At 42.2% G+C, this 27691-nt stretch overlaps 2 protein-coding genes across 2 annotated transcripts in view; one reads left to right on the forward strand and one right to left on the reverse strand.

Moving 5' to 3' along the window:
• The first annotated feature begins 4551 nt into the window (after positions 1-4551).
• On the forward strand, positions 4552-7104 carry LOC122014647. The gene is made up of 6 exons (XM_042570975.1): positions 4552-5150; positions 5277-5353; positions 5474-5528; positions 5638-5869; positions 5988-6354; positions 6479-7104. Exons 1-6 carry the CDS (start codon positions 4688-4690, stop codon positions 6830-6832), a joined length of 1548 nt encoding a protein of 515 aa, XP_042426909.1. The 5' UTR covers positions 4552-4687; the 3' UTR covers positions 6833-7104.
• A 1523-nt stretch (positions 7105-8627) lies between these two features.
• Positions 8628-27691, reverse strand: part of LOC122014650 (polyadenylate-binding protein-interacting protein 9-like) — a 35763-nt gene continuing 16699 nt past the window's right edge. Inside the window, exons 10-11 of the mRNA XM_042570979.1 lie at positions 9060-9121; positions 8628-8980 (exon numbers count right to left, since the gene is read on the reverse strand). Coding sequence (XP_042426913.1) covers positions 8923-8980; positions 9060-9121 — 120 coding nt within the window. The 3' untranslated portion in view covers positions 8628-8922. The remainder of the gene's footprint in view (positions 8981-9059; positions 9122-27691) is intronic.

A 27691-nucleotide genomic window follows, 5' to 3' on the forward strand; every position in this document is an offset into this window, starting at 1 on the left:
TTTCACTTTATCAGAGAATGTGTTGAGAAGGGACAAATTGTGGTTGAGTTCGTTAATACCGGAGAACAGCGAGCGGATGTTTTAACTAAAGCATTGCCAGGAGTGAAGTTAGCTACTATGCGACAACTACTCGGCATCCGAGACTTAGAGTCATGTCAGGATTAGGAGGGGTAATGTGAGAATTTAATCCTCGACATAATTAAGTTAGCCAATCTCTCCTATCTTAGCCTTTCCTATGGGATAAACATTGAATTAGTCTTCCTATTTTAATTCCTATTTTAATGGGATAAGTAGTGGAATAAGTCTTGTTTTGTGGTGTATTTAAAGAGGCCCTCGAAGCTGTAATTGACATTCCATAACAGTAAAGATTTTCTTACGTTTTTTCACTGTGCGTTTTTTTGAGTGCTGTGTGTTTCTTTTGAGAATAGAAGTGAGGTAACTTCTTCTTTCGTTGTTTTATTTTTTGTTCGCTGCATCCTGCTGCTACTCACTGATTCTGAGCCAACACTACCTCTCTCGTGAAGACCTTGGGCGTGGTGCGGCGGGAACGTTGGGGGCAAGCGATATCGCCTTTTGCCACTCAAACACACTGTGGCTAACTGGAGAGGAAATTAAACTCAGAGTCTCACAGAGGTAGCAAAGCATTTTTGGAGAAACTCGAAGAAAACCAAGCAGCTTCCTGTGTGTTTCGCGCAATTAATTAAATTAAAAGGGAGTGAGTGGCATATATTGGGATGGAGAATTTGTACTGTGGAGTGGGAAGAAGTATTGCACGCAGATTGATAAGAATTGAAATGCGATGTGGTTGTGGTTGTGGTGGTGGTGGCGGTTGTCTCCAGGACGAAGGTGCCTGAGTTTGCGGCGGGTCTTCAGCCATGGCATCAGAGTTGCAGTCGTAGGCATGAGGGAGTTGCATTCGAGTACAAACGAGATCGAGCAGAGGCACGTGACGAGTAGAGAAGACGACAGAGAGAGAGAGATAGATGCTTAGAAACTTAAATTAACTTAATTAAGGGAAATTTATTGTACCATTTAAACTTTGATGGGAAAAAAAAAAACTCTACTACCAAAGTTGGAGAAGGTGGATAGACTGATCAATGATCTCCACCCAAAAAATCATAACAAATAATTAAAAATATGTATAATAAAACAAAGCCAATGCTCACCTCATCATATGCATCATCATGCATGTAACAAGCTAAGCCCCTATTTAACTTGTCCTATATCCATATATTAATAAAAGGGCTCTATTTCCCAGTATAAATAAATCATAATTTAATTAATAAAAAAACAAACATTTTTTTTAAGAAGAAATAATTTATGATCTACTTCTCCCAGAGGTTGTGCCCGGCTTTGTATAATATATACTGATAAGTAAATCGAGAAAGATGGCAGAAAGTAAATATTTGGAGGATTGGGGAAAACGATAAATTAATTAAAGAAAACAAATATCCAAGGGAATTATAATTAATGAAGAGGTTTAATTAGGGACAAACCTTCCCTTAATTCTTTTGTCTTCCCAACCATTCCCTTGTTTTCCATTTTTAATTTCTCGGCATCTTCTCCCAAGTATTCTCTCTTGTTTCTTTAATTAATTTGCCTCCTAACTCCACAATAAACTATGACCACTCATTCAACTAATTTTAATTAATCCTGTCATTGTCTCATTTTATGAGCTTAATTATTTCAACAATACTCTCCAACGTCGATGAATTTATATATATGTGGTCCTAGCTTATATATATAAGGACCACATATATAAACATACATATGAAATTAACCATAATAATACTTGATTAAATAATAATTCTAGCTTTAAGAAAACACATAATTCAAATACTGAAATCAAATTGGAGACTTGATTGCTTTGTAAATACACAAAATATATGGGACAAAAGTAAACTTTCATATTAATTAAATTACGTACGTGGAAAATACCTTGTTGGTTTAATTAATGTTGTGTATTTACTCAACTTTCGTGATAGAACTGATAAAGTTTAATTAATTATAATTTCATATATATATATATATATATATATATATATATATATATATATATATATATATATATATATATATATATATATACAAGACTTCACTCACACGGTCAATCCCACGACCATATGTGAGGAGATAAATTGAGAAATTATAGTTGACCACTACGGAAAGGGCTTATGACAAAGTCATAAACAAGAACTATCAAGTGATGAGAAAATAATCAATATTTTTGGAGAATACACATACCTCCATTAATTTCATGCATATATGCATTACATTAATTAGTTGATCCAAGATCAGCATCAAATGGCACGGGTGGATGGATCACTTTCTATCCCAACGCATGAACCTCATGAAGCTGATCAAATTAAAGTTTTTTCCCCATCTTAATGCCTCAACTAATTTTCCAAAATTTCTTTTTTATTTTGTTAATTTTTCTATATTGATGCTACAATTGCTCTTGTTCTATATATTATTAATTAGATTTGCTAGGTCTAGCTAGCATGGAACACCCTGACTTGATTCAACAACTAGTTAGCCAGTAAACCATCATCATATATTGCAGTTAAACTAAATGATCTTGCCCTTTCAACTTAATTAGATATTACATATATATATATATATATATATATATATATATATATATATATATATATATATATATATCATTATTTAATTCTCAACATGTAAAAAATAATAATAAGCCTAATTTAATTACTGCTAGTAGCTAGGTAGATAGGTGCTGGATTAGGATTTAGGCATATGTATAGATGTCGACTTATAATTTTGAAAGAGCTAGGGAATACACAAATAATCCTCGTGGAATGTCAAAGTAAGTTCCTCATCATTCACATAAAACAACAAATTTGCAAGAAGAAGGTGACGCCAAGGCAGAATAAATTTTATCCCACGTATGTCCTTTAGCTCTTTAGTTTAAGGCGTAGGGACAAACCGAGGTCAACTAAGTTAGCAGGCAAATCACGGATGCATGGCCCATGCACACACTTTAATTATTTCATTTCATTTTTAATATATATAATATATATATATATAGCAATAATATATTCCTGCCTGCAGCACCACAACCTAAGCTGTCACCAAATTTAAAGAAAGGAGCCAAAAGACTCACATGGAATTTTTCCAGCCTGATCTGATGTGCCAAAGCATGAGCTATAGCTGATACTCTCATGCACGCTGTCGATCGAAACCCTAATTAAGATGCCAATTACATGGCCCGTGACACTCTCCTCCTCTTTTTGACCTTTAAGTGGTTGGAAGAAGAGCCTCTCATCTCATCTCCCCCCTCCTCTCTCTCCTGATCTCCTCTCCTCTCCTCTCCTCTCCAGCTTTAATTTAATTCTGGCCAGAGCTGCTCGTGCAAATATATATTATTAATCAACTATAAATTATTAAGAGGAAATTATCTGATTAGTACTGCAATGGTATATATATACTGCAGGGTAAAAATTAAATCTGTATATGATCTGCAACCATGCATGTGATTAATTACCAGCTACTGGTGCAACTCTGTATTGTTAGGGCATATATGCATGAGGGTTCAAGATTCATGGACAAGATTATTTTAATTAATGAAGTGTGAAGTGCGAATTTTGTGGATCATGCTGCACGAAAAGCATTTGAGTGAATTATGCCATTCACAAGTAAAAAATCACAAACTATCCGTACTAATAATTTATGTGGTCGATCATCTCTTTAATCACACATATATATATATATATAATGTTTGCACAAATTAACCCAACTTAATTTGAACCACAATTTTCATTTTCCATAAGGAAATTAAACTGATTAATTAATTAATTAATTAATTAATTAATTAATCATTTAAGTGAATATTAGGTTTTAACAATTCAATTCACATCAAAAAAATTGCAATATTTTTTTGAATTAATTTTAACTGAAAACTTTTGACAAAAGTGTGGTGGATCTACAAGCTCATTTTTGGGTCAAAGAGGATATACTAAGAAATTAGAAACCACCCATGAATACCTAATGCATACTATATTTTCCAAAAGTACACAAGTTGGATTAAATCTTATCAGGATTTGGTTTAACACTGACAAGATTATCATTTTATATCAATCATGTGGATGGTACATTCCTAGCCAATGTGTTGAAGACATCTTCAGACAATTTTCCCATCCTAGCTAAAATCTCTAGTCATGAGGGAAAACCTTATAATTGTTCTTAAGAAAGGTACACAAACTAAAATTTTGAATTTTTTGAAACCCCATTTTTATTAGTTTAAAAGATTGGGTCAATTTAACTAGCTAGCATGAGTCATTCTGTATTGGTTGGCTAGCTAGCAAGTTATGTAAAATACCAAGCCATCTCTTGTCTCCTCCTCTAGTACACCATATATCCATATAATATTCCCCATTTCTTTTTTGTCCCCACACAATTGAGAAAACAATTGTAGTAGAAACCAGTCAACGTAGGGAATACTTTCCCATGTCTTCTTGCATACTGTGCCATTATTCTATCAAATTTTCCCACAATATTATCTCATCTTCCTTAGCTTCTTTCATACAAATAACATTATATCTGCACCCCCAATTCCTCTTCTCTTCCCTTCTTTCTCCATCCATCCTTCAATTAGGGCAAATGAGCACCATACCCTAATTAATTTTAAGAAAGAGGATCTCTCCCAGAGTTAGTTAATTCAGATATGGCAAGGGGAGGGGGAGATCGAGGGGGAGAGTTTAATCAAGATCACGCCGAGGAAATTCCGCGATCTACTCAAAATAGAAAGAGGAGACTACTTCATGAGCATGAGCTTCAGCTCAAGTTGGATCTTAACGAGGACGTGTATCATCATGATGTAGCTGAAGAAGAACAAGAAGATGATAATGATGATGAAGATAAGGGTAGCACCACAGAGGTGGTCGGAGAAAGGAGTGGCAGCAGCAACAGCAACAGCAACAACGGTGATGATGGCAACAACGAGGAAGATGAAGAGGAAGAGAATAGCATGAAGAGGGTAGAGAGCGGTAACACGAATGGTGAGGGGAGCAGCGAGAGATTGGCTTCGGTGAGGCAGTACAACAGATCCAAGACGCCGAGGTTGCGGTGGACTCCCGACCTCCATCTCTCATTTGTTCATGCAGTCGAGAGACTTGGTGGCCAAGACAGTAAGTTAATTATACACATATATATGATTTACCTTTCTTGCACTAATTTCATGTACGTATATTATTGTTAAATTAATAACATTAATGTTAGATTGATCTTAATTAATTGGCATCTTTGGGTTGCAGGAGCCACTCCAAAGTTGGTCCTTCAGATGATGAATGTGAGAGGGCTGAGCATAGCTCATGTAAAGAGTCATTTGCAGGTAACAATTAAGTTATTTAATTTCTTCTCTCTTTTAATTTGTTAATTTTCCCTTTCCTTCCCTTCCCTTCTGTTTTCGACGACTTTAATTTTGATTCTTAATTTCTTATGCATGAATCAGATGTACAGAAGCAAGAAACTAGATGATTCCGGGAAAGAGAAAATAATCTCTTCAGGTCAATTAATTTTCTAATTAATCTTGTGATTTAACTAATTAACTATATATATATGTTGTTTTTTTATCTTCTCTCCTTTTTGATAATCAAGTTTCCCATTGTATTGTAGTTTTTTCTCCAATGGATTTGCACCTGAGAAGAGGTGATCCTAGGTTTCATGAGACGCTATACCACAGAGCAGCATCGTACCAACCCTTCAGATTAATGGAAAATGGTAGTGGTGGCGGCGGCGGCGGCTGCGGCTACTTCCCCAGCAGGAGTAGTATCTCTAATTTCAGCCTTAATCTCCAACCATCACTAAATTACCAGCACTCACTGGATTTAAGCACCAGAAAATTAGGGTAAGAACAACTATACTGAATGGCCTTTACTTCTCTCTTGAAATCAAGTTGAAACTCCAGCTAGCTAGCTAGCTAGTCTGCAATTTAAAGATCTCAATTATATTCATCAAATTAACAGGCTTCAAGGATGGGCATTTAACCAGCAAACACCAACACGAGGTGGATTATACTTGAAGGAGCATGGCATTAACGAAAAGTTTGGATCTTTCTATGACAAACTCTTCAACAAGGAAGCCAAAGCATTCAATACTTCACCACATGTGCTCAACCAGCAGAGAAGCGAGGTCGAGCAGTCACCAGTAGAAGAAAAAATGGCAATGGAGAGGAATCTCATGAACAAGATTAACGGCAGCTTTAATTGGATGATCAGTAGTAGTAGCATGCGACCACTAGCCTCCACTTCTGGTTCTATGTTAGAATGCAAAAGCAGTAGCCATGCTGAGAGTAGCATCAAGTATCAGTTCGATGACCTATTTAGACTTGAGGTAATATAATTTAATTTAATCATATTCATTCGACACTATCTAGCTACATATAAAAAAAGGTAACTCGACTCTATTGATTCATGTTTATATATATAAACATATATGATCTTAATTTATGGTGCAGTTACATAAGCAAGAATTTGCAAGAAGAGAGCAAGAAGCAAAGAAGAAGATGAGGCTGAGTAGTACAGCCCCAGCCCCAGAGTGGAGTCATCACAACTTGCAACTAAGTTTGAGGCCGAGCTCGGGGGATCATGTGGATGGATCAGTGGGAGATAAAAACAAGTGTGAAGAAACTGGTAATAAGACTAGTGTGCTCTCGCTTTCCCTTTCGCTTTCGCCCTCTACGTCTTCTTCGATGCTGCAAGAAGATCAAGGCCGAGATAGCAAACTTGAAATGATGCAGAGGGTCGGCAAGAAGGCCGGTTTGGGGCCGAGTACTTTAGATCTGACCATGACTATTAAAGCATCGGAGTGAGATCTTTCAAGTACTTGCATGTCTCAAAGGCCTCTAGGTAATTAATTATAGATCCATTAAGTGTGGCAATTAAGTTTGATGCAGCATGAAATTAAGGATCCATCGAATAAAGGGTTTGATCACTAGCTAGTGCATGGTTAATTTGATTTGGTTGTTATATAGGAGGTAGCATGGATTAATCCTATCCTATAATGTACTGCTATATATCATCCCAAATCAAATTAAGTGAAGTGTTATTCCAGTAGCTAGCTAGTCGATCGGAGTCTATTAATTGGGCAAATATATGTGTTTTTAATTAATTAGTTAATTTGATTTCTTTGAGCTGTTTTTCTTTTTGAAAGAAGCAAAAGGAATGGATAAGTTCCACCTTATCGAAAGAAAACTTACATTAAAAGAAGGTTGAATTGATTAACATATGAGCAATTATATATAGATTTAGGGAGTTTTTCCTACACGTACGGCTAGCTAGGAGCAGATGGGAATGTCGGGAAAGTAGAAAATTAGGAAATGAAGAGTTAAATTAAGTGAGAAGAGGAGGAAGCTAAGGGAACTTGCTTACCTTAGTAAAGGCAAAAAAAAAGGCAAAAGAAAAAGAATGAAAACGATAAAAATGCATGATATCCTTATCGTCATCTTCCCAAGAAATGCACGCCTTGTCGTCCACATTTCTCTGCTCTACCTCACTCTCATTTAAATGATGTACGTGATGGATGGCACCAGTCCTATGTCACACTAGCTAGTCTGCACTTAAGCTTCCACAACCAAATCATATATATATAGTAGCTAGCATGCATATTATGTCGTTCCTAATATTAATTCAAACAACTTAGTTATAATGGAATATACTATCAATGTATTAAATATATATAATATATGTGTGTGTTATGTAAAATTTGATCATTTCTCTTATGGAAATTATGGTTCTCTTGATCCCTTCCATGCCATGGATGAGTAAAGTTATGATAATTGGCATGCATATTTTCATGAGCTTGCCGTGAGAATTAATTGTTCAACGAGTAAATAAAGCAACAGGTCGACCAATCACTACTCAAAAAAGTATTATTTAAAGTTGAAAATTAAGGCACCTCTATTTTATTTCCCGAACAAATTGCATGCACTCGTAGTTAAAATGCTGCTCGGTGTTGCATGCCCACATGAGTGCATGCAACCGATCGAGAAGATTGAACTTTGAAGGTGGCGAAGATTGGAATTGGAGATCGGTCTCCAGTTCCTTAATTCAATAGCTTATCTGTGTGTGAAAAAGAAAAATCAAAATATATACACATGTAAAGCAACATGGACAAAGAAATTTGCTGCAACGAGAACAAAGATATTAACAATCGTCCTCGTTTTCTAAAAGGAAAAAAAGAAATAGATAAAGAAATAGAAATGGTACCACCGTTTCATTTTCAAGAGACGCAACTCGTTTTCGTCGTGTTGTATTGTCAACTGTCGTCCGTCCATTCCACTTGCGTTGGATAGCATGATGTCTTATTCAACCTTTACAACCTGTGCTAAAAAGGTACTTTCGTACTGCATCACAGCAAGTTAACTGTGCTGACACCTAATGAAGGCATTCAATTCTTTGATCTCTCTATCTGTCTTTATTAATTTTGACTTTCAACGAGTGAAGATCTATTTTGTTTCAGAGACTGTATATGGACATATTGTTTGTTAGGTTCAAATTTCTTATATACATCCTTAATTTGCTCTAAATACCAAACATCAAAAGATTCCACGCCACGAAATATACCAAGGAAATCAAATAGCATTCAGAGCGCAACAATAGTTCTAGAAAAATAGATGACTTCATATTGATCCTTAAGAAAATAACCCACTAATTCGTCTAAACTTCTGCAGCTATCAGAGAAATAAGATAAGTTACCGATCAAGGTCGTTGACCTCTCCGGCATAAATAAACAAATGAATGAAAGTTTCAGTTTCAAAGCGAGAGGCCATGCTATGAAACAAGATCCTCTGTCCACAGCTTCATGAAGGTTTTGCTCATGTTGAGTACGATTGATCTCAGATGATAATTTGTAGCAATGAGAAAACCAAATATTCTGTCCTCGGCTCTTCGGAACAGAGGCTCAGTTTGAAGCAGCTCGTGTTGCACGCAGCCTTACTGGTGTCTTAGAAGGACTCACCCTGAGATGCAGAGTTAAGTGTTAGGAGTTCAATAGTTGAATGAATTAAATTTAGGGCAGTGATGTCGGCCAAATCTTGCCTGATTGGAAGAGATCCTAACATCACGCCACTACAGTTGAGGGCGGAAATTGCGCTTTCTGCCTGTCACATTCACAAATATGAATTGTAAGATATGGTGAAATCGCCTAGAATCGTTGGAATCTCATCATCAAATAATAGGTAGAAGGAGCAGTGAATCTCGAAACATTTCAGGACAAATCTAAAAATCGTATTAACAAAATCTAAGAATCGTTTGTCTCCAACTATATGAGATTTAGCTACATGAATTTTGCCCTTTCATTAAGCTTCCAGTGAGTTCTATACAAAACTAAACCACTAGCAGTATATGATATGGCGAATAATGTGGGACCCTCAAGTTGGGTTAAAGTTAAGGAAGCCGGGGGATGTGATGTTCAAAGTCAAAGAAGAGTTGACACTCGAAAAGGGTTCAATCACATGTCCCGGCCGAGTGATCTAGTCGATCGAACCATTGTCTGATCAGATCCAAAGTCCCTCGGGCTCGATGAAACACCGAGCTGTGTAAGTGCAAGGCAGAGCTAGGTCCTCTTGGTCACTCATGGTTAGCGAGGTCACACGACCCAGTTGACCGATTGAACCAAAGGCCCGATCAGAAATACTAGACATATGCCCCGACTAGATTCTTCGGCCGAGCGGAGTTCGGGTCCTTGAGAATGACATCGTTCCTTAGCTGACCCGATCCTGCCCGACAAATGAGGCCTAATCGGCCGGCAAGCCTATCCACTCAGCATATAGATGGCCTACATACTCAACAACTTAATATTCCTTCTTAGCATTTTGTGTAACAATGGTCAAAGAATTAAGGGAATATTCCCTGTGCAGTTTGTGTGAGGAAGCTTCTGTTGATACAGTCTGACCTGGATGTTGTTTTGATGTTGACACTGATTTAAGTTTGAATCAGATATTAATTAACTCAGACTAATTACTAATCAAGGTTGACTTGGTTAACCTGATTGACCTGATTGGGAAAAGTCCAAGCGAGGAGCTTGGCACGGGAAAGTCCTGGTGAGTGAAGCCAGGCAGTGGGAAAGTCCTAACTGGGATGTTAGGCATTTGGAAAGTCCTGGTGAGTGAAACCAGGCAATTAGGAAGTCCAAGTGTGGAAGCTTGGCATGTATGGTCGGAGAGGGTTCGGTAGCACGCTCTCTGGACCGTCAGGGGTGAGGACAGCAACCTTGGAAGCTTGACTCGAGACTCACAGTTTTGGATCGGTCTGCAGACCGATCCAGTGGCACAATGGCACGGCTGATCGGTCTGTAGACCGATCCAGTTGCCTGATCGGTCCGGGGACCGATCAGGCAACACTCAGTAGCACACTGAGTGTATACTGATCGGTCCGGGGACCGATCAGATAACACTCAGTAGCACACTGAGTGGATACTGATCGGTCCGGGGACCGATCCAGCTGAGTCCTGATCGGTCCCCAGACCGATCAGGCTTCGTTACCAGATTCGCGTGAAGGGGTGGATCGGTCTTGGGACCGATCAGACAAGCACCTGATCGGTCCCCAGACCGATCAGTGACGATAAATAGAAGTGTGGATCGGTCTGCTGACCGATCCACAGTATGGTTTGTTTTGCATGCGCTTTCTCCTATTGTTTCTGATTCGCAATTTCTTTTACCTATTTCGTTTCTAACCATCTGCTGCAAGTTTTCTCGAAGTTTCAGGTTACAGATTACGATGTTGGGTGAATTCAAATTAAGGATCATTAGTAGAAGGCAACAAAAGGCTTTTGCTGTGTCTCGCTGCGGACAAACCAGTTTTGGTAGCAACGTCTCGTTTGCGATCTGCTGGCAGCCGTTTGGTCGAAATCAGCTTGACTTGTGCTGATAGGTTCAAGCTCAGAGGTACCAGTGGAAACGAGGATGCCATTGGTGGGAGCTGAGACAATCAGACAAGGAAGAAGTGTGATTGGCGACGTCGTGGACGGTTGCAGGGATTTGCAGGGATTTGCTGCAGGTTTGGCAGAGATCCGTTACAGAGCAGAGAGGCATATGAAGGTGGAGAGGAGAGGCTCTCGGAACAATGCTTTTTGTGCTCTTGCTGTGAAAAACACTGTGGAGAAAAACTCTCTGGAAGATTGAAGCAGTGCGCTTGTTCTTCGCTGATTGTGGCTGTGAGCTTCCTTTGATCATTTCACTTGAGCCACTACTGTAAGTCTTGTGCTTAATTTCTTACTGCTGTTAAAGACTTTGTGGAGAGGTTACTCCACCGAGAAGGAGAATCCTTTAGCCGGATAGCTTCCGGGGTGTGATCTACCGAAAGATCAAGAGGATTCGTCCACCTTACGGACACGCCGAGGAGTAGGGGCAAGTTATCCCCGAACCTCGTAAATCTCTGAGTTAGTGTGCTGTGTTTTCTTGTTTTAGTTTTCTAATTCCGCTGTGCTAACAAAGTTCTTGAAGAAATTGTTGTTTAGTGTTTTCCAAAGAGGCTATTCACCCCCCTCTAGCCATCTAAGGTCCCAACAAGTGGTATCAGAGCCTGGTGCTCTTCATTTCGGCTTAACAACCCAAAGAGCAAAACAATGGCCATGAAGGAGGGATTTAGCACCAACCGTCCACCTTACTTCGAAGGAGCAGATTTTCAATATTGGAAGGGCCGCATGGAGTACTACCTCAAAACCGACATAGCCATGTGGTTCTCAGTCAAGGAAGGTTTCACACCACCAAAGGATGAAGAAGGTAAGGAACTCGAGTCGTCAAAGTGGTCTACCGAACAACTCCGCAAAGCACAAGCCGATGCCAAGGCTATGGTCACCTTGCAATGTGGAATCGCCAAGGACCAACTCGTCAAGGTAGGTCCGTTCTCAAGTGCAAGAGACCTATGGAACAAACTCATCGAGCTCCAAGAGGGAACTCGGGATTCTCGGATTGCCAAGAGGGACCTATTCTTGAATCAGCTCCAAAATCTAACCATGAAGGACAATGAAACGGTGAGTGAACTTCATGGGAGATTCAAGGAGATCATCAATGGTCTCCACTCCGTGGATGAACGGGTAGAAAACCGTGACTTAGTAAGGTACGCTCTTAAATCTTTTCCTAGGAATGCCTTGTGGTCATCCATGGTAGATGCCTACAAGGTATCCAAGGATCTTTCCATTGTTAAACTAGATGAATTTTTCTGTGAGATGGAACTTCATGAGCTTGCTAACAAAGGTCAAAAGAGAAGGGTATTGCTTTATTTGCAGGACCAAAGAGCAAGGATGGAAGAAGGAAGAAGGAAAAGAAGAAAGAAAAGGAGATTTCCTCATCCACCTCTTCTTCCGAATCCGATGATGAAAGTGGATCATCATCAAGCGAGATGGCGAACTTCGTAAGGAGGATTATGAGAAGAGGCCGAAGATACAAAGGAAAAGGTAAAACTAATGATCAAAATTTTGATAAATCTAATGTTACATGTTATGAGTGTAGCAAGAAAGGACACATTCGGAGCGAGTGTCCGAAACTAAAGAGGAAGGAGGAACGAGCCAAAAGGAAGGAGGAAAGAGCCAAGAAGAAGAAGGCCCTCAAGGCCACTTGGGATGAGTCCTCATCAAGCTCATCGGAGGAAGAAGAGAAGATGGAAAAGAGCACTCGGCAATTGGCACTCATGGCAAGGGAAGAGTCAGAATCCGAGAGTGATGACTCAAGCGCTTCAACCACGGCTTCATCATCTTCGGATGATGAAGAGGTAACCTCTTCTCATATAGAAAAGTGTTATAAAACTATCACTCACTTATCTACATTGCTTAAAAAGTCAAAAACAGAAAATAAATTGTTGAAAGAAGAAGTAAAAACCTTAAGGACCCTTAGGGAAGATGAGGTCGATGACCTACATCTAGAAGTCCTTGAGGATGAGAACAAGGCCTTAAAGGGTGAGGTTGAGAAACTCAAGAAAATGCTTGAGAAATTCTCAACTAGCTCTAAGACTCTAGACATGATTCTAAATGCCCAAAGGGCGAGTTTACAACAAAGCCGGGTTAGGGTATCAACCCAAGGAGTCGAGTTTCATTTCTCTAATGTCTAGAACTCAAAATAGTAGATCACATGTTTCTAGAGTTCATGGAACTAGGAAAGGTATGACCAAGGCATGGGTTCCTAGGTCTTTCGTTGTAGAAGCATTAGGTCCCAAGATTTGGGTACCTAAAACCTCTATTTTTCGTGTATTGTAGGCATTGGTCGAGGGGAGCATCTATCAACTTGGTTTGTTGATAGTGGATGCTCCAAGCACATGATCTGGGAACAAATCACTGTTTACTACCATTCAAAACAAAAGTAGAGGTAATGTGTCTTTTGGTAATAATGGTAGCCTTAAGGTTGTAGGAATTGGAGACATTCATATATCCGAATGTCTTCATATCAAGAATGTCCTTCTAGTCAAGGGATGACTTTTAATCTCCTAAGTGTCACCAATTGTGTGATACGGGTTACACAATTGAATTTCATTCAAGTCAATGTTTGGTTAAACACATTGACACACTTGACACGGTACTAGTAGGCACAAGGGTTGACAATATTTATCAAGTATCATTTAAAAGTGCTACTAATGCTTTGATTAAGTGTTTCATGTCGAAAGAAGAAGAGTCTTGGTTATGGCATAGAAGATTGGCACATGTAAACATGAAGAACATCTGGAAGTTGGCCAACCAAGGATTAGTGCGAGGCTTACCAAGCATCAAGTTCCACAAGACCAAACTATGTGATGCATGTCAAAAGGGTAAGCAAACAAAAGCTGTCCATAAAGGTAAAAGCAATGTAAGTACATCTCGCTTTAGATTTATTGCACATGGACCTATTTGATTGCAGTAGTGTAATATCATTGAATGGAAGTAGATATTGTTTGGTAATCGTTGATGATTTTACTAGATACACATGGACTTTCTTCTTGAAACATAAGGACCAAACTATAGATATTTTTATTTCCTTTTGTAGAAGAACTGAAAATGAAAAATCGACAACAATTAAAACCGTTAGAAGTGATCATGGTGGGGAATTTCAAAATCATAGGTTTTTAGAGTTTTGTCAAGAAAAGGGATATAGGCATGAGTTCTCTACTCCAAGGACCCCACAGCAAAATGGGGTTGTGGAGAGAAAGAACCGAGTTCTACAAGAGGCTGCACGAAGCATGCTTCATGAGTACTCACTACCGAGCTACTCATGGGCTGAATACAACTTGCTATGTGCAAAATCGAGTTTTAATACATAGGTTTTTAGGAAAGACTCCCCATGAACTTTGGTTTGGGAAACCGCCTACAATTAAACATCTTAGGGTGTTTGGTTGTAAAGTGTTTATCTTAAACACCAAGGACCATCTTGGGAAGTTCACGGCTAAGGCTGATCAAGGGATACTGGTCGGGTACTCTCTTACCAAGAAAGCCTATCGAGTCTACAATGAGAGGACTAAATTGATTGAAGAGTCCTCAGACGTAGCATTTGAAGAAATCCCTAAATCAAATGATCAATCAAGGGATGTAGGAGAAATTCAATTCGAACTTAGAAATCTAAGTTTGAATGATCAAAACATTGGAAGAGTCGAAGTTGACTCTGAAGATGATGAGCAAAGGCAAGAAAGGGCTCAATCTGATCTCTTGCCTGTGCCGAGTGAGACCACTCATGAGGCACCGCCAACTCCAAGGCAATCTAGGATAGTCTCTAGTCATCCACAAGACCAGATTGTGGGAGACATCCAACAAGGGGTTAGGACTAGATCATTCTTCAGAAATGAGTCGAATGAGGTTGCTTTGATCTCAGAAATCGAACCTAAACTAGTTGATGAGGCATTGCATGATCCTGATTGGGTCATAGCTATGCAAGATGAGTTAGGTCAATTTGAAAGAAGCCAAGTGTGGGACTTGGTTCCTAGACCTAAGAAGACCACCATTATTGGAACTAAATGGGTCTTCAAAAATAAGTTAAACCAAAAGGGAGAGGTAGTAAGAAACAAGGCAAGATTAGTAGCCAAGGGCTATAGTCAAGTTGAAGGCCTCGATTATGATGAGACCTATGCTCCTGTGGCACGATTGGAGTCCATTCGTTCAATGCTAGCTTTTGCTGCACATAGAGGTTTCAAGCTCTATCAAATGGACGTTAAATCGGCCTTCTTAAATGGTTTCATTAAAGAAGAAGTCTACGTTGAACAACCACCGGGGTTTGTGAATACCGAAGCTCCAAACCACGTGTTCAAGCTCAAGAAAGCTCTTTATGGGCTAAAACAAGCACCTCGAGCTTGGTACGAAAGGTTGTCGACTTATCTATTAGAAAAGGGTTTTGTAAGGGGTCAAATAGACCCAACACTATTTCTTCGTCGAGATGGTGAAAATATTTTTGTAGCCCAAGTATATGTCGATGACATAATTTGTGGCTCAAATAACAAGGGCTATTTAAATGAATTTATCACTCACATGGAAAGTGAGTTTGAAATGAGTCTTGTGGGAGAGTTGACATTCTTCCTTGGACTAGAAATCAAACAAACTAGAGATGGCATTTATGTCCATCAAGCAAAATACACTCAAGAGATGCTTAAGAAATTCAAAATGAGTGATTCTAAGGAAGTATCCACTCCTATGGCGACGAGCACTCGTCTTGACAATGATGAGAGTGGAAAATCAGTTGATCTAACGCAATATAGAAGCATGATCGGTAGTCTTCTATATCTCACAGCTAGTCGACCGGACATACTCTTTGCTGTGGGCATGTGCGCTAGGTATCAAGTCTGTGCCAAGGAATCTCACTTAATTGCAGTTAAGAGAATTCTGAGATACCTTAAAGGCACAATTAGAGTAGGTCTTTGGTACCCTCGTACTGAATCATTTGACTTGATAGGTTATACCGACTCCGATTATGCTGGGTGCAAATTGGATTGGAAAAGTACGAGTGGGGGTTGCCAATTTTTAGGTTCATGTTTAGTTAGTTGGTCAAGTCGGAAGCAACATTGTGTTGCTCTCTCCACGACCGAGGCTGAATATATTGCCATGGGAGAGAGTGTATCACAGTTGTTGTGGATGATACACACCCTAGAGGATTATGGACTCTCTTATAAGGGTGTACAAGTGCTATGCGACAACATTAGCACAATCAACCTAACTAAAAATCCAGTCCATCATTCGAGGACCAAACACATTGAAGTGCGTCATCACTTCATAAGAGATCACGTAGCTAGGGGAGACATTGTGCTCACATATGTTGAGTCAAAGTCAAACCTAGCCGATATCTTCACAAAACCCTTTCCGGAGAATGAATTTAGTCATTTAAGGAGGGAGTTGGGAATGTGTTTGGCTCCTTAGGTCATTAGAACTTCACCATGATCAATAAGGACTATTAAGATGACAAGAGTAATTGGGAAACTGATTTGGGCAATTTGGGGACATCTCACACAAACGATAAGGTTTAACAAATTGTTTTTGTTTGCTAGAAATGGGGTGAGATGCTAGGAACAACCAATTTATTCAAAATGTATTATGCATCCCTTGAATAATTAGGTTGAAGAGACATTAATTGAGTATGGGGAAGGCCATTACATAATTCATGTGTATTTGGTTCCTAGATCTTACTCATATATTCCAACCAAGGAATCTTGGTTGGACATTTGCCTAGAAATTTTCTAATCATGGTTGATGGTTAATGTGTTGATTGGTATTGTTGTTTGGTTCATGTCATGACTTTTGATTGATAGAACGATAGGTTATTAAAGGAAATAATAATAAATTGAATATATTTTGACAAACTTGAAACTAAACATAACAAGAATCAAGAATTTCAGCTTTCATGCCTTGATTGCAAATTAGGACAAGTTGTCTGTTTTGACAAACTTGAAACTTGTCTGAAATCTCAGTGTTTGTAGTCGAATATGAAAGTCTCAAATTATAAACAAATTCACACCATAAGAGCCCATCGTTAGGACATAGTTATGCTTGTAGATTCTCAGGGTTCTAGATATTGATTTTGAAAGTTTTACTGGAGAAACTTCTACGAACTATCAAAGGATTTCGGTTACTGAAATCACTGAAAATTTCAGTATCAGACACTGATCGGGCTACAGCCCGATCAGGAGAAGATGGATCGGTCGACAGACCGATCCAAAAACTTCCCAATCTTTCTGTCTGTAATCTGATCGGTCCAGGGACCGATCAGGTTATTTTTGTGCGACTCACTGATCGGTCCAAGGACCGATCAGGATAATCTGATACGCATAAGGCTCTTCTGATCGGTCCATAGACCGATCAGTGGTTCCATTGGTTAAGGCTGTGACTTAGGGGCTTACTGTTCGATCTCTGATCGGTCTACGGACCGATCAGGAAGTTCCCTGATCGGTCTGGTGACCGATCAGGGGCTTCGCTGAATGCTACTGATCACCTTCTGATCGGTCCACAGACCGATCAGGAGGTTCCCTGATCGGTCACCAAGATCGGACAACCGTCCGATCATTTCTTCACTGTACACCCATCTTAACCCTTAAAACCTCCCGATCCCCTCTTTCCCTCATTCACGCGAACCCTAGCCGATTCTTCCCACCAGCCCACCCTTTCTCTTCTCCTTGCACGCCGAAGCTCCAGCCCTCGGAAGCCCTAGCCGAGAGTTCCATGGCTCCAAGGTAACTCCTACCTCTATAGAACTTGGCATTGTGTTTTCATTTCTCATCTGTTGTTGTGTTTGTCTCGGTTCTTATTTGTTGGTGGCTCCGGTGCTCTCTCTTTGTTTCCCATTGTCCAAATGGTTAGGAAGAAACCCACTAGTGGTGAGGGTACCTCTAAGGAACCAACCGAGAAATCCAAATCCAAGTCCAAAGCTCCTGCTACCTCCCGACCTCAACCGGCTAGTTCGGGGAGATTCCCCAACCAAAAATTTGAAAAATCATTTAAGGAGAGGACTTTCAAATTACTCCCTTGTCGATCTGTTGATAAGAAGTTCATGCAGGAATCTTGTCCCTCTATTTTAGAAACCATTGCCTACTACAAGCTCGATTCGTTGGTTTTTCTAGAGAGGGACATCAACTTTGATCTAGTATCTGAATTCTATAACAACCTTCATCAGACTCCTGATGGTAGTTATAGGACAAGAGTGGCTAAGCAAAATGTTGATCTCAACATAATTGACTTCTTTGGGTATTTAGGTTGTCGTTTGTGTTCGGGGACGGTGTTCTCCATCTATCCTGTTTTGCCTGAACCCATACCTCATCCTCTTAATGTCTCTTCTGACTCAATCTATGAGTACTTTTTTGGTCATCCGAGACTGGATGGTTTAGATGAGTTAGATGACGACTTTCCTACATTTGCAGCCCTTAGACTCTCTGCTCCTGACTACATCCTTTTCAAAGTTGTCACACAATGTCTTCTACCTATCACCTCTAAACCGTTGGCAGAAATTCGACCATATCACTGTCTGATGCTTTATGGGTTACGTCGACGTCTAGATTTTGATATTATGTCGAGTGTCTATATGTCTATCATATCCCATAGTGAACCGAGCGGCGACAACATCTATATGCCTTTTGGGCATATAATTACTGATTGGCTCGAGTCCATGGGTATTGACGTCTCTAGGGGGAGGATAGTGAAGATGGTCAGGCAGGATTGTCGACTTGGGAAACGTGCGTTTTCCAAGTCCGGAATCCTAAGTCAGGATGGGCCGGTTAGGTGGAAGGATGGGAGGGCACTGGGTGAGCTACCACTTCCACGACAGGTTGCTCGTCCTCCTGCTGCTGCATATGGCGAGGAGGATCCAGATCTGCGCTGGCAGATCGCTGAGCTGGAGAGCCGGTTTGACCGCCACGAGGAGATGGTGGCTGCAGAGTTCGATGGCCTGCGCCTCCAGATTGATCAGCGCTTCGATACTCTACAGAGACAGCAGTTGGCGACACATCAGGCATTTCTAGGATGGATGGCCGGCCATCCACCTCCTCAGCACTCTGCGGGCGAGCTACCCTCAGGCAGCAGCATGCCTCTTCAGGATTCCACTCTTCCAGCTGATGCTGCGGATGATCCTCTTGATGAGGATGTTGGCTGACATTCTCTATGTTTTGATTGTTTTGTTGATACTATGTCTTTGATACATTTATCTGAACTGGATGTTAGCTGTGTTTCTTATATTCATGCTATTTATGATGCTTCACTATTCATGATACACTTATGATATTTCATATGCCATTGTTTTTCATATACCGTTTTTATGTGGATTAAGATTGAGGCGTTATTAGTTAATAGGGGGAGGTGCTTGTCAGTCTTATTCATTATTTTACACCTTTTCGGTGTTTGACAAAGGGGGAGAAAATAATTAAGTTTAGAGACGATTTGACCTCTTTGAATCAATAAGGAAAAAAAAGAGAAAGTAACTGAGTTATATCCATCTTAGGGGGAGATCTTAATTTCCCTGAAATTATGGATATGAGAATTTTTCTGATCTAAACTTAAATTGTGTTGTCAAACAACAAAAAGGGGGAGATTGTTGATACAGTCTGACCTGGATGTTGTTTTGATGTTGACACTGATTTAAGTTTGAATCAGATATTAAATTAACTCAGACTAATTACTAATCAAGGTTGACTTGGTTAACCTGATTGACCTGATTGGGAAAAGTCCAAGCGAGGAGCTTGGCACGGGAAAGTCCTGGTGAGTGAAGCCAGGCAGTGAGAAAGTCCTAACTGGGATGTTAGGCATTTGGAAAGTCCTGGTGAGTGAAACCAGGCAATTAGGAAGTCCAAGTGTGGAAGCTTGGCATGTATGGTCGGAGAGGGTTCAGTAGCACGCTCTCCGGCAGGGGTGAGGACAGCAACCTTGGAAGCTTGACTCGAGACTCACTTTGGATCGGTCTGCACCGATCCAAAGGGCATAACGGGCCGATCGGTCTCGGACCGATCCGGCTTCTGATTGGTCCGGGACCGATCGAGCAACACTGAGACATCGAGTGTATCGTCGGTCCGGGACCGATCGATAACACTCGATAGCACATCGAGGATACCGATCGGTCCGGGACCGATCGATGATCCTCGATAGCTCGAGTGGATCGATCGGTCTTCGACCGATCGGTGAGTCCCGATCGGTCCCCGCACCGATCGGCTTCGCTACCGATTCGCGTGAAGGGTGGATCGGTCTTGGGACCGATCAGAGACACCTGATCGGTCCCCGCACCGATCGATGACGATAAAAGCGTGGATCGGTCTGCTGACCGATCCACAGTATGGCTTGTTTTGCATGCGCTTTCTCTTATTGTTTCTGATTCGCAATTTCTTTTACCTATTTCGTTTCTAACCATCTGCTGCAAGTTTTCTCGAAGTTTCAGGTTACAGATTACGATGTTGGGTGAATTCAAATTAAGGATCATTAGTAGAAGGCAACAAAAAGCTTTTGTTGTGTCTCGCTGCGGACAAACCAGTTTTGGTAGCAACGTCTCGTTTGCGATCTGCTGGCAGCCGTTTGGTCGAAATCAGCTTGACTTGTGCTGATAGGTTCAAGCTCAGAGGTACCAGTGGAAACGAGGATGCCATTGGTGGGAGCTGAGACAATCAGACAAGGAAGAAGTGTGATTGGCGACGTCGTGGACGGTTGCAGGGATTTGCAGGGATTTGCTGCAGGTTTGGCAGAGATCCGTTTCAGAGCAGAGAGGCATATGAAGGTGGAGAGGAGAGGCTCTCGGAACAATGCTTTTTGTGCTCTTGCTGTGAAAAACACTGTGGAGAAAAACTCTCTGGAAGATTGAAGCAGTGCGCTTGTTCTTCGCTGATTGTGGCTATGAGCTTCCTTTGATCATTTCACTTGAGCCACTACTGTAAGTCTTGTGCTTAATTTCTTACTGCTGTTAAAGACTTTGTGGAGAGGTTACTCCACCGAGAAGGAGAATCCTTTAGCCGGATAGCTTCCGGGGTGTGATCTACCGAAAGATCAAGAGGATTCGTCCACCTTACGGACACGCCGAGGAGTAGGGGCAAGTTATCCCCGAACCTCGTAAATCTCTGAGTTAGTGTGCTGTGTTTTCTTGTTTTAGTTTTCTAATTCCGCTGTGCTAACAAAGTTCTTGAAGAAATTGTTGTTTAGTGTTTTCCAAAGAGGCTATTCACCCCCCTCTAGCCATCTAAGGTCCCAACAGCTTCTATACTGCGAAACACAGAAATGGTGGGCCCATTTTTGGAAAGTTCTCAGAATGTCAGAAGGGATGGTCTTTTTTCGGAAGCGCATTGGTATTCATGCACAGAGAAAGAGTAATACTATATAAGGGGGTATTCACCTACAGACGCAGGTATGCAACCATACGCACTTAGAACTACAGTTAATTTCTATTGTTCATCGCATTCCTTTTCCTCTCGATCATTACTGACTTGAGCATCGAAGTGTCTAGGTCAGATATCCCTCCCTGGCCCAGTTGCTGATGTTTCTTCCTTCTACGTTCTTTTTCGACACGCAGGAGAGCTCGACGTCATTTTCTTCCGACTCAAAGTCTTCTCACGATCAATATTAGAGCCACCTACCCAACGCTCCATCCTCCCCGATTTCAGACAGAATCAAATTTGATATCGTCTGTGGAAATCTTAGCCTAAATCTGAAATGCAAAAATGAAGGACTGGCCGATTCACTACAGTTATTTTGTAGCAAGAAGACTTGGAGCTACTAATAACTGTGGGGACCTTGACGCCGCTAGAGGGGGGTGAATAGTGACTCACCCAACGTTTGCTTCCTACAATGGTTAGTATACACAGCGGAATACAAAAAACAAATACTAACAAGAAAAAGCAAACCTAACACGTTGATTTAACGTGGTTCGGAGATAAAGCTCCTACTCCACGGTTGTCCGTAAGGTGGATGATCCCGATCTGTCGGTGGATGACTCCCCGGAAAACCTCCGGCTAGCTCGAGTATCTCTTTGTGGGTGAAGAAACCTCGCCACAAACTCGCACAAGATCTTGATCACTTAAGAAGACCTTGGAGACTCTAATACGGGTTAACCACCTCTATTTTCGTCAATCTTGGCCAAGTACCCCGAGCTCTATTAAATAGAGCTCGGGAGGAAACACCTAGCTGTGTTTCTCGCCACCAGTCGACTGGTACAACCACCGATCGACTAATCATAAGTGAAATTCGACCGTTACAAGCCAACAACCGGCTACCAGTCAACTGATGAAAACACCAGTCGACTTCGACTGATACAGTAATGCTATAGTACTGCTACAATAACGCTACAGTGCACACTAAAATTTTACCTGAGTACAATCTCTCAAGCACTCGTCCTTGCCCGCACAACCTAGACCTAGCCTTCTAGCCTCCTCCATCAACCTTACATCCCTTGGATGGTTCCCCATCCTTCACGCCTTGCCTTCTAAAACTTCCAGGTTGTGTGTCTTCATTGCCAAGAGTCACGCTCCGGGATTTCATCCTTTGCCAAGCCACACTTGGACTTATATTGCCAAGACTACATATTTGGACTTACACCGCCAAGACTCACCCTTGGACTTTCCTTGTTGTACTCGTATCCTGCACACTCACAATGCATATCAAATACAACAATAAACCCAACTTAAACCTTTGCCCAAATATCAAGTACCCAGATTGCTCCAACAATAACCACCCAAACGCAAAGGCTCGTGCAACAACAACAAACAGCAACCAGTGGTCCTTTTCCAAACGACCCGGCTATATCGATAACAAACCCTCATACCGAGCGAGGGACCCGAGTGGAGGGCCCTTTCCAATCGGTTCCTCCTTTGGCCATATTCATACAAGTACTTGTGCAATCGATCAGTCTTCCGCCCGTGTCCCCGTCCCCGTATCATGTAGCACTATTCCGCACTCCCTTTGATGATATGGGTCGAGCGAAGAGTCCCCAAGACTCGTCTTTTGAAAACACACCCGCTCGGGACAATCGAAGGGGGAAAACTCTGATGGCTAGTAGCTCCCCCAAGCGGGTAAGTACGTCATTCTCCAAGGAAATATTGGAGGATAAATTGTCGAGCCACTTCCAACCATTAACGATCAGAGAGTACGGAGGAGCGACCGACCTAGAGAATCATCTACTCAAATTTAAAAATGTCGATATCCTCCGTTAGCACACAGATGGCGTCAAGTGCCGAGTGTTCCTTACCATTCTCTCTGGCTCAGCACCGAGATGGTTCAACCAGCTCCCCGCTGAGTCCAACTGTTGTTTCAAAGATTTCTACAAGGCATTCCTCCACCACTTCGCCGATAGTCATCACTATCATAAGACCACGTTGAGCCTATTTTCCCTCAAGTAAGGACCCAAGGAGATGCTGAGAGCATACATTAAAAGATTTAACCAAGTATCCATAGACGTCCCTTCGTCCACCCCGGAGATTCTAGTAAGTGTCTTCTCCCAAGGGCTCACTGATGAAGACTTCTTCCGGTCCCTGATCAAGAAGCCCCCCAGAGACTTCAACCATCTGCTCGGGAGGGCGACCAAGTACATCAATGTAAAAGAGGCACAATCTGCTCAGAAGAAGGAGATTTTCGCACTTGCTCCTGTCTCTACCCCTGGGGTACATAGCCCCTCCCCCTCCACTTCCACACAAAAGACCCCAATCGGACCATCCTTCACATCCCCACGAGCAAAGGCCAAACACAGTTGAACATGTGGAAGTCGAGCGGACGCAATTCCCTAAGCCCCGTCGATGGACTCCGCTGTTATGTACATTTTATCGATTGGGGACCCACAACATTGAAGACTATCTCCCAATAGTCAGAGATATCGCCGACCGAGTGGATCCCTGGGAGGGACCCCGAAAACACCAATCAGAACCAACAACGACCCCATAACAAAATAACTGAGCCCCATTTCAAGCTCCTACCGAGCCACCACGCCAACCGACTTGAGAGGAAGAAAACTACGACAACGCCGCTCAGGAGATATAGGTATGATAGCCGGCGGCACGACCGACGAAGACTCCAACAGAGCCAGAAAATCACACGCGCACCGACTGGAGATTCATGTTGTTGGGTGCAGTCAATAACAAGCGCAAGGGCCGGAAATCAGCTTTGGGCCTAAGGACTTAGAAGGGGTGGAAGTGCCCCATGACGATACTCTAATCATTAAGGTTGTTACAGCTAATTATAACATACATCGTACTTTTATTAACACGAGCAGCTTGGTCAACATTATTTTCAAGAAGGTGTTCAAGCAATTGCAAATAGAGAAGAGTGAGTTTCTGCCTATGACAACACTCTTATATGGATTCACTGACAATGAAGTTCAGTTGGTCGGATAAATAAAGTTTGTTATATCCTTAGGGTGGAGCCCCTGATGAGGACTCATCGATCAACCTTCATCGTGGTGGATGCGCCCTCGGCTTACAATGTAATCTTGGGTCGATTGATTTTAAATAAGTTTTGAGTGGTTGTCTCGATCTTTTGCCAGAAGATCAAGTTCCTCATGGACGATTAGGTTGTGGAAGTAAAAGGAAACTAACTGGTAGCGCGTAAATGCTATGTGGATGTTGTCAAAACTGAAGCCCGAGTGAAGCTGAGAATCCATCGGACAGGGGTGAATGTAATACATGAAGAGCCCCCACTCTAATCTACGAAGAAAAGGAGGAGGTCCAGATACATCCCGACCAAGCCACCACTCAGATAGCAGCCAATCTGGCGACCAAACTCAAGGCCGAGTTAGTGGAGTGTCTAACACGCAACAATGATATATTCGCTTGAACACCTAAAGCAATTACGGGCATCTCACCTGGGGTCATGGAACACGTGCTCCATGTCCTCCCGGAGGCCCGACCGGTCAAGCAGAAGAAAAAAAAAAGACTTCGGAGCAAACCAAAACAAGATCATCTGAATGGAGGTGGAAAAGTTGCTCGAGGCAGGGCATATCTGGGAATTCCAATTCCTAAGTTGATTGACCAACATGGTGTTGGTGTCTAAGCCGGGAAATAAATGATGAGTCTGCATCGATTTCAAGGAATTGAATAAGGCATGCCCAAAGGACTATTATCCCTTGCTACATATTGATCAGCTAGTGGACTCGATGACTGACTGTGAGTTGATATGCATGCCAGATGCGTACCAGGACTACCACAAAGTCTCATTGGCTAGAGAGGACAAGGAGAAGGTTAGTTTCATCACAGCCGAAGGAACCTATTACTATAATGTTATATCGTTCGGATTAAAAAAATACAGTTGTCACTTACCAACGACTCATGAACAAAGTGTTCCGGAGGCAGATCGGCCGCAACATGGAAGTGTACGTGGATGACATCTTGATTAAGTCCCTTTGGGCGACAAACCTTTGTGCTAACATCGACGAGACATGTCAAATGTTGAGAAAGTATGAACTCAAACTCAACCCTCTCAAATGTTTGTTCGGAGCCAAAAGCGAACGGTTCCTTGGCTACATAATGACCAACGAGGGATTGAGGCCAACCTGAGCAAGACGCAAGCTCTCTGAGACATGGCTCCACCACGCAACATGAAAGAAGCCCAACGGCTAACCGGGTGAATCACGGCGCTGTCACAATTCATCTCAAGATCGTTCGATCGGAGTCTACCCTTCTTCAAAATACTTTGCTGAGCTACTAAATTTCAATGGGACATCTCTGCTCGCTAAGCCAATAGTCGGCGAACCCATGTGGGCACACCTGTCGACTACAAGAATGTTGTGGGGTTGGTTTTAGTATGGCAAGAGGGAAATGTGCAACAACCAGTGTATTTCTCAAGTCATTTATTAAAAGATGTAAAGTGCCGCTACACCGCACTCGAGAAGTTAGCGTACAGACTAGTCTTAGCCGCTTAGAGTTATGTCCTTACTTTATTTCTCATCCAATTATTATATTGACTAATAGCACCTTGGGTCGCGTGCTTATCGACCCGGAGGCTTCGAGAAGATTGATCAAATGGACTATGGAGTTGAGCGAGTATGATATATAGTATCAACCTCGAACGACCATCAAAACCCAAGTCTTAGTCGATTTTGTGACCGAAATACAGAACCTAGAGCCATAGGAAACTTGAAAAATTTACACGGATGAGTCGTCCACTTGACAAGTAGGGGGATCGGAATACCTTATGATATCATCTCGTGAAGATAAAATGCAGTTGTCTGTTCGGATGGACTATCAGACAATAAATAATAAAGCAGAATATGAAGTCTTGATAGCCGGTCTACAAGCCGCAAAGCATGTTGGAGCCACCCAAGTTTTGATCTACTTGGATTTTCAGTTGGCGGCTCAACAACTTTTAGGCAATTTCGAGATTAACAACGACTCAGATTATATGTTGAGAGCAGGATTTCAAGAAGTGACATTACAAAAAAATCCCCTGATCGGAGAATCAGAAGGCAAATGAGCTAGCCAAATTGGTTGGCTCCTTAACCCCGTGGACTCTGGATAACCGGTGGAGCATACATTGTTGATAGCTCACAATGAGCAGCAAGCTGAGCTAGAGCTACAAAGTGATTGGAGAGCGCCATTAATTTCATTTCTCCAATAAGGAATTTGACCAACCGATCGAGAGCAAGCGCGTGCAATCAAGAAAAGGGCCGGTCAGTTCACATTGGTTGGAGACTGATCCTGTCCGAATGCTGAATCAACGGACGCTGGGCACGGGGCGCTCTCCGACTGTTGACGTGGATCTTCGACGGGAGGCACGAAGCTCCGGCGAACCTGCACAGAAGTCGGGCCGGGAAGGGGTTCCCGGCGGCGACCCTCCGACGCTCAAGTCAGGCGAAGCTCAAGAGAGAAAAAGTGGATCCAAAACTCGTAGAATGCGTACCTCCGGCGAAGAATGAGGGCCTTTATATAGAGCAGCGAAGAAGTGAGTGTACACCTACCGAGGTGTACACGTGTCCATGGCCCATACCCCAGTAAGGGCTTGTCAGTGAGCTTCCCTAACCCATACTGCTACAGTCTCAGAATGTCCTCGATGGGACAGCGGAATCCCCTGTCACAAGATTTGGAGCATGGCCTACACGTGAAACATACATGCTGTCAGAAAAAGACGTCCCTTGTCCTTTTCCCCTTTGCTCCAGATCTGGCGTCCGGGCGGACAGCTCCATCAACATCCGGCCGGACATATGCGGTGGTTTACTTGGGGAGATTCTCCATCACGTGCTATGTGAAGACTATTAGCAGTATGTTACCTTATGGCTTTGGCCGAGCGTGCAGTCCGCTCGGCCCTGCGACCTTTTCCACTGAGCGCCGGAACCCTGATTTCGACAGGGCGCCTTTAACCATCAGCCGAACATCGTCCGGTCGGCCAGCCGATCGGACCCATCCCTCTCCGGACGTTCGATTCCACCGGACGACCGAGCGGCCGGCCGGTCGGACCCGGCCCTCTCCGGATGGACAACTGCCACTTTGACTTCCACGTGGCGTTAACTCCACAGGGCGGGGTCCCCTGTTCTTACTACCGGATCACTTGCCTCCCCTTCAAGTCTAGTCGAAGGAGGCGAATAGTCCGACTGACTGGACTACAAATCTGGCCGAGCGGCTCCTCCGTGCTAGTATCCTCCGCTCGGCCAAACATAGAGGTAGCCTCAAGCGAATCAACAATGGCATTCATCGGATCTCCTCGTATTCTGCGCCAATCTTCGACATTAAGGTTGAGCATGCTTTCATTAAATGCTCCGAATGATTGAACGCCACGTGGAGCACTGCCATCGGCGCACGGCGGCGGTGGCATGGTGTTTTGATGTGATCGAAGCGATTCGAAATGGACGGCT

This window comes from Zingiber officinale, chromosome 8B (genome assembly GCF_018446385.1).
Source record: "Zingiber officinale cultivar Zhangliang chromosome 8B, Zo_v1.1, whole genome shotgun sequence".
NCBI lineage: Eukaryota > Viridiplantae > Streptophyta > Magnoliopsida > Zingiberales > Zingiberaceae > Zingiber > Zingiber officinale.

What these genes read in the sequence shown, in the direction of transcription:
- LOC122014647 (XM_042570975.1), top strand. Translation starts at nt 4,688, where the DNA reads ATGGCAAGGGGAGGGGGAGATCGAGGGGGAGAGTTTAATCAAGATCAC. An exon ending in ATGTAAAGAGTCATTTGCAG is followed by an intron (nt 5,354 to 5,473) that starts GTAACAATTAAG and finishes TGCATGAATCAG; the next exon opens with ATGTACAGAAGCAAGAAACT. An exon ending in ATGACCTATTTAGACTTGAG is followed by an intron (nt 6,355 to 6,478) that starts GTAATATAATTT and finishes TTTATGGTGCAG; the next exon opens with TTACATAAGCAAGAATTTGC.